At 45.4% G+C, this 12569-nt stretch overlaps 1 protein-coding gene across 1 annotated transcript in view; it reads left to right on the top strand.

Moving 5' to 3' along the window:
- Positions 1–12352, top strand: part of Pkd1l3 (polycystin 1 like 3, transient receptor potential channel interacting) — a 36281-nt gene extending 23929 nt beyond the window's left edge. Inside the window, exons 19-28 of the mRNA XM_042700608.1 lie at positions 297–437; positions 1942–2127; positions 2407–2716; positions 4438–4571; positions 5414–5541; positions 7257–7417; positions 8636–8846; positions 9168–9269; positions 11673–11804; positions 12200–12352. Of these exons, the coding sequence (XP_042556542.1) occupies positions 297–437; positions 1942–2127; positions 2407–2716; positions 4438–4571; positions 5414–5541; positions 7257–7417; positions 8636–8846; positions 9168–9269; positions 11673–11804; positions 12200–12295 (1601 nt within the window). The 3' untranslated portion in view covers positions 12296–12352. The remainder of the gene's footprint in view (positions 1–296; positions 438–1941; positions 2128–2406; positions 2717–4437; positions 4572–5413; positions 5542–7256; positions 7418–8635; positions 8847–9167; positions 9270–11672; positions 11805–12199) is intronic.
- The last annotated feature ends 217 nt before the right edge of the window (positions 12353–12569 follow it).

Below are 12569 nucleotides of genomic sequence, written 5' to 3'. Positions count from 1 at the left end.
GCAAGTGCTCTACCACAGAGCCACAGCTCCCAGCCCCAAGGTTTGTATTTTATAGACTTCTGTTAAACTTCATTTTCTAATCACTAATTTTTATTTTATAAAGGTCTTGGACTCCAATAAATCAGAATCCAAAACTCTAAAAATGGGTCCTTTACCATAGGTAGTTGAGAAGTACTGCTCATAGCTTTGTTCAGCATCCTTCACAAGCAGCAGGAAAGGCTCACAATAGATGCTCAACAAATACTGGACAACCGCTTAACCTAACACTCATTGGCCTGTATTTGAAATTCTGACAGCAAAATGTTCTTCATCGTTGTCTGGCTCGAGAGATAAGAACAACCCCATTTACAAAGCCCCAGTGGTGACGAGGCCAACCAACGACCCAAAGAGAACCTGGAAAAAGAAGAAACTCGTGAAGCTGACGGGTGATATGTTGGGTAAGGAGAAGAAGTGGGTGGTCTCATGCCGACTATACAGCACATCCTCCTGGAGGGAAAGGTAGAATGAGAATAAAATGGAAAATATAGAAGAGGGGAAAAGAATCCAGTCTGGGTGGACAGTTATCTCCAATTAGCCACCAAAAAGCTGGAAGTGCAGGTGTGGGTCAAATGGTAGAGCACTAGCCTTAGGAAAAAAGGTAAGGGGAGGCTGGGAAGGTGGCTCAGTGGTAGACTGCTTGCCTTGCATGCATGAGGCCCTGGGTTCGATTCCTCAGCACCACATAAGCAGAAAAAGCCAGAAGTGGCGCTGTGGCTCTAGTGGTAGAGCGCTAGCCTTGAGCTGAAGAGCTGAGGGACAGCACCCAGGCCCAGAGTTCAGGCCCCACAACTGGCAAAAAAAAAATGGTAAGGGATGGCACCCAGTCCCTTAGTTCAAGCCCCAGTATTAGCACCAAGAAAAAAGCCTTCATGGAATATGGCAAGTGAGCAGATTCCAGACTTGTAGTGATTTCTCTGTGCATGTGAGTGGGTCGTCTTCTCCGTTTGCCAGATAGGATCCACTACTTCCTAGGAAAAATGGAAATGCTATGGGAAATGATTAAGTGCTAGATGACTGCTTCAACCTATTTAATACAATACTGGATTCCCTGGGTCAGATTCTGATTTAATCATGTCTTCCCTTCTTGTGAACACAAGTAGTCAAAAGAAAATGGAGGGCTGGGAAGGTGGCTCAGTGGTAGAGCGCTTGCTTTGCATGCATGAGGCCCTGGGTTTGATTCCTCAGCACCACATAAGCAGAAAGAGCCGGAAGTGGCGCTGTGGCTCAAGTGGTAGAACACTAGCTTTGAGCTGAAAAGCTGAGGGACAGCACCCAGGCCCAGAGTTCAGGCCCCATGACCGACAAAAAAAAGAAAATGGAAACAAAAAAATTATAAAAACAAGTGGCGCTGTAGCTCAAGTGGTAGAGCACTCGCCTAGAGTTGAAGAGCTGAGGGACCACGCCCAGGCCCAGAGTTCGAGCCCCACGACCGACAAAAAAAAAAAAATTATAAAAACAATATTTTTATGGATCTTCAATAATTTCTGATTAGTGGTAGAATCATTCTGGGTACAAAATATGTAAATATTGGGGCTGGGAAGGTGGCTCAGTGGTAGAGCACTTGCCTTGCATGCTTGAGGCCCTGGGTTCGATTCCTCAGCACCACATAAGAAAAAAGCCGGAAGTGGCGCTATAGCTCAAGTGGTAGAGTGCTAGCCTTGAGCTGAAGAGCTGAGGGACAGCGCCCAGGCCCAGAGTTCAGGCCCCACGACCGGACCCAAAAAAAAAAAAAATGTAAATATATGTGTGTGTACGTTTATATTTGTAATGATTAGATTGAACTACATGAAATTGCTGATTTTTACTGTTTATCTGCAAGGGTGTAGGGTTAGATAAAAATGAAGACAAATATATAGAGGATTTCTGAGTAACTACTCATGGTTCTCTTCCTTTTTAAACTAGTACAAACCCTCTTCCTTATCCTGTTGATGACTGTGGTCTACTCTTCAAAGAACTCTAACAGATTTTTCCTCCATCAAGCTCTCTGGAAGAGTTTTTCTCACGGTTTCTCAGAAATCAAATTTCTCAAGGACTTCTACCCCTGGGCCAACCACACCCTCCTTCCGAACCTCTATGGGAATTACAGAGGTAAGGAGGCAGTTCTGGGCAAACGAGGGAAGGTAGAGTTTGTTTTTCAAACCCACAAGCTGGAATAAAGTCAGCCACCTTCTCAGTATCGCTGTCCCTCTGTATTTTTCTGCACCTCACATAAGAAGGTTCTTTCAGCAGGGCACTGGGTTTACACTGTAATCCTAGCAACTCAGGAAGCTGAAATCTGAGGATTGAAGTTCCAAGACAGCCAGGCAGGAAAATCCTGCACTCAGTTAAGGAAGCAATTTTTAAAATTGGTGTCTCTTTTCTCACTAGGGTTTATTACTGATGGGAACTCCTTTCTTTTGGGCAATGTTCTGCTCCGGCAGATTCGCATTCCTAAGGCCACACTCTTCCCAGTCTCTCTCAAAGAACAAGTCATGTCATCTGACCTGTATCAGGAGGACAGAGGGAACTATGGGGTTGGCTGGGGCCTCCCCGACACAAATCTGACTGAAGCAGACAGCATTTGGCATTACCAGGATCAGCGCACACTGGGTGGCTATCCCATCCAAGGAGAATTGGCCACCTACGCAGGAGGAGGGTATGCTGTGCGACTCGGAAGGAACTTCAGTTCTGCAGCCAGGTGAGCACTCGCTCCTGTCTTTTTTCGGTGTGTACAGGACACTCAGGATTCAAGACCCATTTGAGTAGGTGCAACCACTGTAATAATCCTAACTCTACTGCCTGTGATGCTATAGATACTTTTATTTTAGGCTTCTTCTGAAATGTACCTTTTAGTCTACAAAGTCCTTGCTCAAATTCAAAGGTATGTTTTGACTTCGAGAATTTTCAGAATTCATTCTTTTTTAGTCTGGAAAAAGATGTTTCCATTCTAGCTGCAGTTGAACTCCACTAACTCTAGCTTGCACACGCTGTAATCTTCAAATACTAAAACCTACAGTGTCCTTGTAAGCCATGATGTGTAATAATCCAAAGCGCAAATGCCAAAAGTGCCAGACCTAATAACTGATTTAGCGTATGGATTCACAGTTTTTGTCATTATGAATAAAGCAAAAATTAAAATGATACCCTCTTGAAAGAGAAATATATTAATAGTGGTTTTCTACTAGCTCACATCTGTAGTCCTAGCTACTTGAAAGGCTGAGACTGAGAGGATTGTGATTGGAGGCCAGCTTGGACAGAAAATGGGGGAAAAGCTGGACACAGTGGCACATGCCTGTGATGCCAACAACTATAGCAACACTAAACATAAGCGGATCGTGTCCAGACAGGCATCCAAGCAGGAAGCAAAACCTTACCTTAAAAATTACCAGTGCAGGAAGTGGCGCTGTGGCTCAAGTGGTAGAGTGCTAGCTTTGAGCTGAAGAGCTGAGGGACAGCGCCCAGGCCCAGAGTTCAGGCCCCACGACCGGACCCCCCCCCCCAAAAAAAAAAATTACCAGTGCAAGCCGGGCGCCAGTGGCTTATGCCCTTAATCCTAGCTACTCTGGAGGCCGAGATCGAGATCTGAGGATCTGAGGATTGCGGTTCAAAGCCAGCCTGGGCAAGAAAGTCCATGAGACACTTATCTTCAATAAACTACTCAAAAAAGCTGCAAGTGATGCTGTGGCTCAAGTAGTAGAGTGCTCACTTTCAGCTAAAGAAGCTCAGGGACAGCACCCAAGCCCAGAGTTCAAGCCCCAGGAATAGCAAAAAAAATTTTTTTAATTTAAAAAATTACCAGCTCTGTGCTGAGGTAGAGCTCCTCCCTGGTAAGTGTAATACCCTAAGTTCAAACGCCAGCACCACAAAAAGAAAATTCACAGCAAGAAATTACTCAAAAACATCAACCAATGACATTTATACTCCTACCTCTTAAAGCCCAATAGCTGTTGGTTCAGAGTATTTAATGTTCTATAGAAAGTAGCTGACATAGAAAATTAATTCTGTCTCAGAACTTACATGCTAAATATCTTTTCCTAAATGTTTAAACCTTGGTGTGGAAGCTTTTGTGAAAAAGAAAACAAAAAGTGTAGGGAGGTTCTTTAGTCAGGGTCTCACTGTGTCCCAGGTTGGCCTTGAACTCATTCTGTAGCCCAGGCAGACCTCAAATCTCCTGATCCGCCCACCTCAGCCTCCCTGATGCTAGGATTACAGATGTGTTGAAGTTCCTCATTTTTGTAGTCTACTTAATTTATATGCATGTTAACTGTGTTCAAAGTTCGAGTACTCATAATCACAAAATGTTTTACAGGAAAACTAGGTTGGGGGGGGTGTGGCTTCTTACTGGAAGCAGCAGGGTACTTTCTCCTTTGCGGTACAGAAGGGAGGAAGTAGCTGGCTCCATCCTCTATTGTTTCCCAGAGTTCTCCAGCACCTTGAGCAGAGTCACTGGCTAGACCGATGCACCAAAGGCCTCTTTGTGGAATTTGTGGTCTTCAATGCTAATGTGAATCTGTTCTGTGTTGTGACCCTGATTTTGGAATCCAATCATGTGGGTATGAAGGTCTTTCCTCTCTTCCCTGTGGCCAAAATGAGTTCTCTGTTCCAATTCATCTAAAGGTATTAGTTCACTGAAGTTATTGCATGTAAGTATTTTACAAGTCAAATAGTACTGGGTGGTGGTGGCTCATGCCTGTAATCCTAGCTACTCCAGAGGCTAAGATCTGAGGATCGCAGTTCAGAGCAAGCCAGGGCAGAAAAATGCCAATTAACCACCAAAAAGCCAGAAGTGCAGGTATGGCTCAAATGGTAAAGCACCAGCCTGGAACAAAAACGCCAAGTGAGAGTAAGAGGCCCTGAGTCCAAGCCCCAACAGTGGCCCCACGCATGATGACGTGTGAACACGAGTCAAGGTTAATTGTAGTTTTCAGTTATCGTACTTGTAGGAGGATGAGGACTTAGCTTTTTTATGTGTACGCCCATCACGCACATCCTCCCCCCCTTGTTTGTTGTTGTTGCCTTCTAGCATCTTGGCACTTCCTAAGAGGTTGTATGGAAAGTAGAACATTCCGTCTCTACTTTCTAGAAAGGCTTTCTTAATCCAACTTCCTCCTCCTCCTCCCCAGAATGTGCTAACATGTCTTCCCAGTTCAGCACCAGGTGTTCCATGCCACCAGGACCCGTGTCCTCCCCTACCATCAGACTAGACACTTCTATCTTCATCTCCAAACAAAGCTGAAGGCTTTACAAGGTTTTTGATCCCACTACAAAAAGGCACAGGAGTACAAATAAACAAAAGGAAAAGCCAGGTGCTGCTGGCTACTCAGAAAGCTGAGATCTGAGGATGGCAGTTCGAAGCCAGCCTAGGCAGAAGTCTGTTCTGTTCTGTTACTCTCAGGTACTCTCTTTACCTCCGTACGACTGGAGAGTTTAACTTCCCTTCAGACATCAGAGAAGGGCTTCGCCTGGACGACTGCCTCCCAAGTCGTCCACTATCTTCTTGTCTGTTACTACACCTTCCAACAGGTGAACTGAACTGTGGGCGTGACAGGAGAAAATCGCCATGACTCTAACTAGAATTGGGGCTGGTATTTTGGCCCAAGAAGTCTACAATGTTAGAAGTTGACTAGTTTTCCAAGTAGAATAGTTCTTCCAATTTTTGTGGGTTAAAGAAATAAGTCTGAGGGGCTGGGAAGGTGGCTCAGTGGTAGAGCGCTTGTCTTGCATGCCCAAGGCCCTGGGTTCGATTCCTCAGCACCACATACGCAAAAAGAAAAAAGCCGTAAGTGGCGCTGTGGCTCAAGTGGTAGAGCGCTAGCCTTGAGCTGAAGAGCTGAGGGACAGCGCCCAGGCCCAGAGTTCAGGCCCCACGACCAGACCCCCCCCCCAAAAAAAAGAAATAAGTCTGAATCAGTGGCTCATGCTTGTAGTCACAGCTATTCTGGAGGCTGACGTCTGAGGATTTCAGTTCATAGCCAGCCCAGGCAGGAAAGGTTCATGAGACACTCATCTCCAATTAAGCACCAAAAAAGTCTGAAGTGGAGCTGTGGCTCAAGTGGTAGAACACTACCTATGAGCAGAAAAGGCTCAGGGACAGTGCCCAGGCACTGAGTTCAAGCCCCAGTAGTGGCACACACACACACACACACAAAACCAAGTCTAGGGCAGATGGTAGAGCCACCTGCCTGGCAAGTATGAGACCTTGAGTTCAAACACCAGTACCTCCTTCAATACACAGACATCATCAAAACAAACAAAACATACAGACTCATTACATCTATAGGGATGCTACTAGCTTATCACCCCCTATGAAATATCAAGAAAGCATGCTAGGGGCTGGGAAGGTGGCTCAGTGGTAGAGCGCTTGCCTTGCATGCGTAAGCCCCTGGGTTTGATTCCTCAGCACCACATAAGCAGAAAAAAAAAAGCTGGAAGTGGCGCTGTGGCTCAAGTGGTAGAGCGCTAGCCTTGAGCTAAAGAGCTGAGAGACAGCAACCAAACCCAGAGTTCAAGCCCCCCAACCGACCAAAAAAAAAAAAAAGTATGCTGCAAAAAAGCAAGAACTAAGATGAAATTGCTCTAAAAAGTTTTTATTCCCAGGCCTGGTGAGAGTTTTTTTTTTGTTTTTGTCTTTTCTTTTTTGGTACTGGGGATCGAACCCAGAACGTTGCACTTGCTAGTAGGCAAGTGCTCTGCCACTGAGCTACATCCCAGCCCCTGGTGAGAGTTTTTATGTGTAACCAACAGGTTCCTAATCTTTAAAAAAAACAAATGATTGCATCAAACGAAGTTATACTAAAGGCCAAGCAGCATTTTTTTTTTGGGGGGGGAGAGGGGTCAGTCATAAGGCTTGAACTCTGGGCTTGGGCGCTGTCCCTCAGCTCTTCAGCTCAAGGCAAGTGTTCTACCACTAGGGCCACGGCACCACTTCCAGTTTTCTGGTAGTTAATTGGAGCTAAGAGTCTCAGGGACTTTCCTGCCCAGCTGGCTTTGAACCACGATCCTTGGATCTCAGCCTCCAGAGTAGCTAGGATTACAGGCATGAGACACTGATGCCCAGCTATGCAAGAAGCATTTCTAAGTGATGAGAAGTGCTTCAGCAGAGTGAAGGCCAGACCCAGCAGGTCTGGCACAAATTGAAATTGCCATGCCGTGTGCTTTGCCCCTAATAGTCAGAACGCTTCTCAGGACCAGCCCAGCTAATCGTTCAAGCAAAAGGTAACCAGGGTGTCTGTGTTTAGGGCTGTCGGCTTAAACAGCAGAAGTGGAGGTTCTTCACTAGAAAGAGAAACGTTCTGGACCTGAGCATAGTCGTCATTAGCTTCAGCATCTTGGGACTTGACATGAGGCGCATTTCTCTACATAAGAAAAACATGGCACAATATCGCCATGACCCAGAGAGGTAAGAGGGAGCTGGGAACACAGGCCAGTCCTACCTCACGTCTAGTTTCTCTCTGACAGGCAAGTATGCTCTCACACTGCCCTTCCTTTCGTCACTGCCTTTCCAGACCTCTGATAATACTGAGTTAAAATAGAAGTTACACTAATGTCAACAGCAGAGAAAAAGAGCATTTCTAGCAGAGGACATGTTGAAAAGTTCTTCTGCTTCAGGAGTGCTTAGGTACGTGCTTGTCAAAGATAATCATACACACATTGCACAGAGCAAGGCCGTTATGTGTACTGTGTCCAAGGCACAAAGCCAAAGGAAGAGACATGAAAAAGATTTATGTCCACAACGCATAGCCCGTCTCTAAATGCAAAGGGGTTTCATTCCAGATAGGGATGTTCTTCGCCATTTCCTGTGCCAAGAGCCATTTGGATATTTGTAACATTCTGGCCATACACAATTATCAGCACAGAAAGCCCATGGACAGCTGGTGAGGTCTATGATGAGAAACCGAAGTGCCTGGTCTCCCGTGTAGTACATGGTTCACAAGCTGTACACATCCTAAGGGCCAGGTGCTCCCCGCCCCGAACCACACCAGCAGATGCTTGGTACCTCTTTGGGTTTTCTCTGGTCTTTTCTGTGGGGAGAAGTATCTGTTACTGCCTGAGGCCAACAGCCTGGGCTGCTCATCTGAAGAAACTCTGCCTGGGGCAGAGTCTCTGGTAGGCTTTCTTGGAGAACTGTGAAGACAAAACAAGAATTAAGACTGGGTGCCAGCTTGCTCGTGTCTACGGAGGGGTCTTCAAATGACCTAGTTGCTGACACATAAAATAATCAACAAAACCTAATTGCTGTGCAACACCCTTCACTTCCATTTACCCATCAGTCCACTCTCAGCCCTATGAAGCTTATTAGAATGACTGGTTGGAATCTTAGGGAATGCAGACTGGCAGGATGGTAGCACAGCTCACTCGGTTAAGTCATCGCTTCTTGAGAGGTTCAGGTCCCACCAACACAGTAAAGGAGGCTGGTCATGTTTTCGGGATGAACTAAGAGGAAAGCAATCAACTAGAGGTCACCTCTCAGAGTAGGACCCAATCATCGAATGCCGCCTTGCAAATACTCTCAAATCCACAAGTGAAGCAGATCTCCTCCCTCAGCAGGGACCAGAGCCACTGCACTCGGAGCACAAGCACTGCAGGTGGCAGTCACATCAGTTCTCCTTGGTAACAGGTTCATCAGCTTCTATGAGGCAGTCAGCGTGAGCTGTGCAGTCACTCACCTCGTGGGCTTCCTGGTCCTGTTGGCAACTGTTCAACTATGGAACCTGCTGCTACATAACCCCAGGCTGAAGGTCATCAGCAACACCCTGAACAAAGCCTGGGATGAGGTGGTGGGCTTCCTGCTGGTCATTCTCATCCTGCTGAGCAGCTACGCCATGATGGTGAGCCCCTCACACCTGCAGATCTCTTCCCCCTAAGCGCTGTGGTCTTGAAATCCCATCTCTTCCTTCAGAAAAGGGTTACTGTGTGGAGACTCATCCATTCAAGCTGGCAATCAGTTTTGGAGGTGTCATGGAGCAAGAAAGGCTGAGCTAGTTCTGTTCTATCCTTTACTCATTGTCTCTAAAAATGGGGATGAAACTTAGATCATGGTGTCATCAGTGGTCACTTGAATGGCCAAAGGGAATTTCCATTGTATCGGTTCTATATTGGACAACAGAGAGATACACTTGGCACCACTGACTGGCCCTTCTCCTGTCCAGTTTAACCTGCTGTTTGGATGGAGCATTGCAGACTACCAGACTTTCTTCAGCTCTGCAGTAACTGTTGTTGGCCTCCTGATGGGAATTTCTCACCATGAGGAGGTAAAATAAACAAAAACACAAAACCTACTTTCTTACAGAACTCTTTTCTTTTTTCTTTCTGCTGATACTGAGGCTTGTCCACCAACTGGCAAGCATGCTGATGGCTCTACCACGGATCTCACAGATCTGCCTGCCTAGGCTGGCTCCAAACCTTGATTTTCAGATCTCAGTCTAAGTAGTTAGGATTAGAATTAGAATTCTCTTTGCCACAACAAATCTAACAAGGGGGTTAGTTCAGAAGAGGATCTGAGTCCCAAATAGTAAAGAATATAGTTTGATCAATTATACACACCCTTATATACCTTTCCCCCAACTAACCAGCAAAATGACAGAATGAGAGATGTGGCTCAAGTGGTAGAGTGCTACCCATTAGCAAAAAAGATGAGAGTGAAAGGTTAAAAGTTCAAATTCCAGTACCAGCACACACCAAAAAAAGAAAAAAGAAGAAGAAAGCCAAGCCAGGCACCAGTAACCCAACTTATGCCTGTAATCCTAACTACTCATAAGGCTGAGATCTGAGGATCACGTTCAGAATCAGCCAGGGCAAGAAAGTCTATGGGACTCTTTTTTTTTTTTTTTTTGGGGGGGGGGGGGTCCAGTCGTGGGGCCTGAACTCTGGGCCTGGGCACTGTCCCTCAGCTCTTCAGCTCAAGGTTAGCGCTCTACCACTTGAGCCACAGCGCCACTTCTGGCTTTTTTTCTTTTTGCTTATGTGGTGCTGGGGAATCAAACCTAGGGCCTCAGGCATGCAAGGCAAACGCCCTACCACTGAGCCACCTTCCCAGCCCCAAGTCTATGGGACTCTTAACTCCAATCAACTACCAAAAAAGACAGATGTGGAGCTGTAGCTCAAGTGGTAGAGTGTTAGCCTTGCATAGAAAAGCTCAGGAGTACAAAGCACTGAGCTCAAGCTCTAAGACCAACACACACACAAAAATAATACTAATTTTAAAAAGGGGATGGGGAGACTGGGAATGTGGTTTAGTGGTAGAGTGCTTGGCTAGCATGCATGAAGCCTTGGGTTCAATTCCTCAGTACCACATACACAGAAAAAGCCGTAATTGTTGCTGTGGCTCAAGTGGTAGAGTGCTAGGTTTAAGCAAAAGAAGCTCAGGGACAGTGCCCAGGCCCTGAGTTCAAGCCCCAGGACTGGCAAAAAATAAAGAAGTAATAAAGGGGTTGGGAATTTAGCTCAGTGGAAGAACACTTGCCCAGCAAGTCCAATGCCCTGTGGTCAGTCCTCAATTAAAAAATTAAAAAAATTTAAAATAGCCAAATTATTTGGTCAACCTAGATGTTATAATTAAGCACTTTTTAGTGGCTAAAACATTGGTACTTGGACATATTTTATCACATTGAGAGACATGTGCCAGTGGCTCACACCTATCTTAAGCTGCCCCAGAGGATGAAATCTGGATCACAGTTTGAAGCTAGCTAGGGCACAAAGTTTGCTAGATTCCATCGCCAAAATAATCAGCAAAAAGCAGGGCTGGAGGCATGGCTCAAATGGTAGAGTGTGTGCCTAGCAAGTAGGAGATCCTGAGTTCAATCCCCAATATAGCTAAAAATAAATAATAAAAGACAATGGGAGAAGAGGCACTAGCATGAAAAGCCAGTTTTCTTGGTGTTGATCCTCATACTGGAGATTGCACATGCACAGCAAATGCTTTACCAATGAGCTACATTCTAGTCAAAAGCCCGTTTTCTTTGACCTTTTATTACAATGCTTCTGTGCCTAGAAGTTTCTCAGACAGCAAAAACCAGTCCTTTTGTGACTGACATATACACTTTTTCCATATGCATTTGCTACCCCTTGAGGCTTCCATGTTTAGATACGTTTTCCAGAATTTGCAATTCCACTACAACTCACTTGTTTTCTTCTTTGCAAGTTGTGAAATCAAAACTATATTAGTATTCTTTGGGAACTTATGTCCACATAATTTTATTTTCGGGGCTGGGAAGGTGGCTCAGTGGTAGAGTGCTTGCCTTGCATGCATGAGGCCCTGGGTTCGATTCCTCAGCACCACATAAACAGAAAAAGCCAGTAGTGGAGCTGTGGCTCAAGTGGTGAGCGCTAGCCTTGAGCTGAAGAGCTGAGGGACGGACAGCACCCAGGCCCAGAGTTCAGGCCCCACAACTGACAAAAAAAAAAAAAAATTATTTTCTAGTATTTTGCTTTTCTAACTTCCAACAGACATCAATGTTTGCTCATGAACATATCCCAGCTTGTTCGTTTTTTGTTTTTGCTGGTCCTGGGGCTTAAACTCGGCCTGGGCGCTGTCCCTGAGCCTCTATGTGTTCAAGGCTAGCACTCTACCACTTGAGCTACAGCACCACTTTCTCCAGCTTGTTTGTAAGGAAGAAACTCAAATGTTAAGTCAAAGTGGTCTTCCTGTCTTCCAGGTTATTGACTTACACCCAGTCCTGGGCTCCTTCCTCATCCTCAGCAATGTCATCTTAATGGTATTTGTGATCATTAATCTTTTTGTTTCTGCCATTCTCATTGCCTTTGGAAAAGAAAGAAAATCTCTTCAGGTAAGTAACTATAAAATTATTACTTTAACTCACTAGGAAAAAAACTCCTTAAAGATTATAGCCTATAATCGCAGAACTTGGGGAAGGAAAAAGGTTGAAAGAGAACCAAGAGTTGAAGGCCAGTCTGGGTGGGTTATACCGGACCTTTCTCAGGTCACCTTTCTCCCCAAAACAGCAATGTTACAGACTATAACATAATGCACAGCACTAGCCTGTCATGCAACAGTTCTCCCAACGTATTGCATTCGACAGCCACACAGTGCCATCAATAGTTAGTCCTCAACCATTAGGTAGCAGAAACATTCCAACATCTGGCGGCCTTTATCTCTTTTTTACTTTAGTATTAGGAATAATTTCAATGATCTCACTTTTTCTCTTTTGCCTTAAATACTCAGAAAGAAGCTGCACTGACAGATATGTTGCTACAGAAGCTCTCAAATCTATTAGGAATCCCGCAGCACCAGAACCCCTCAGCTGAGGAAGAGTCATGACAATGGGTATTGATTCAAGTCTTAAGTGTCTTTCCTTCCACCCAAAGACCAAGACTTGAACTCAGTGTCTGGCATTTCTCTCCCTGGCTGGCACTCTACAATACAGTGAGCCATACTGAGCCATACCTCCATATCCAAGAAGTACTTTCTGAAGTCTTATTTCTTTTTTTTTTTTTTTGGGTCCGGTTGTGGGGCCTGAACTCTGGGCCTGGGTGCTGCCCCTCAGCTCTTCAGCTCAAGGCTAGCGCTCTACCACTTGAGCCACAGCGCCACT

This window comes from Dipodomys spectabilis, unplaced genomic scaffold, assembly GCF_019054845.1.
Source record: "Dipodomys spectabilis isolate Male_0828 unplaced genomic scaffold, ASM1905484v1 ptg000273l, whole genome shotgun sequence".
In the NCBI taxonomy this organism is placed as follows: Eukaryota; Metazoa; Chordata; class Mammalia; order Rodentia; family Heteromyidae; genus Dipodomys; species Dipodomys spectabilis.
This window is presented reverse-complemented; position numbering and strand designations above follow the sequence as displayed.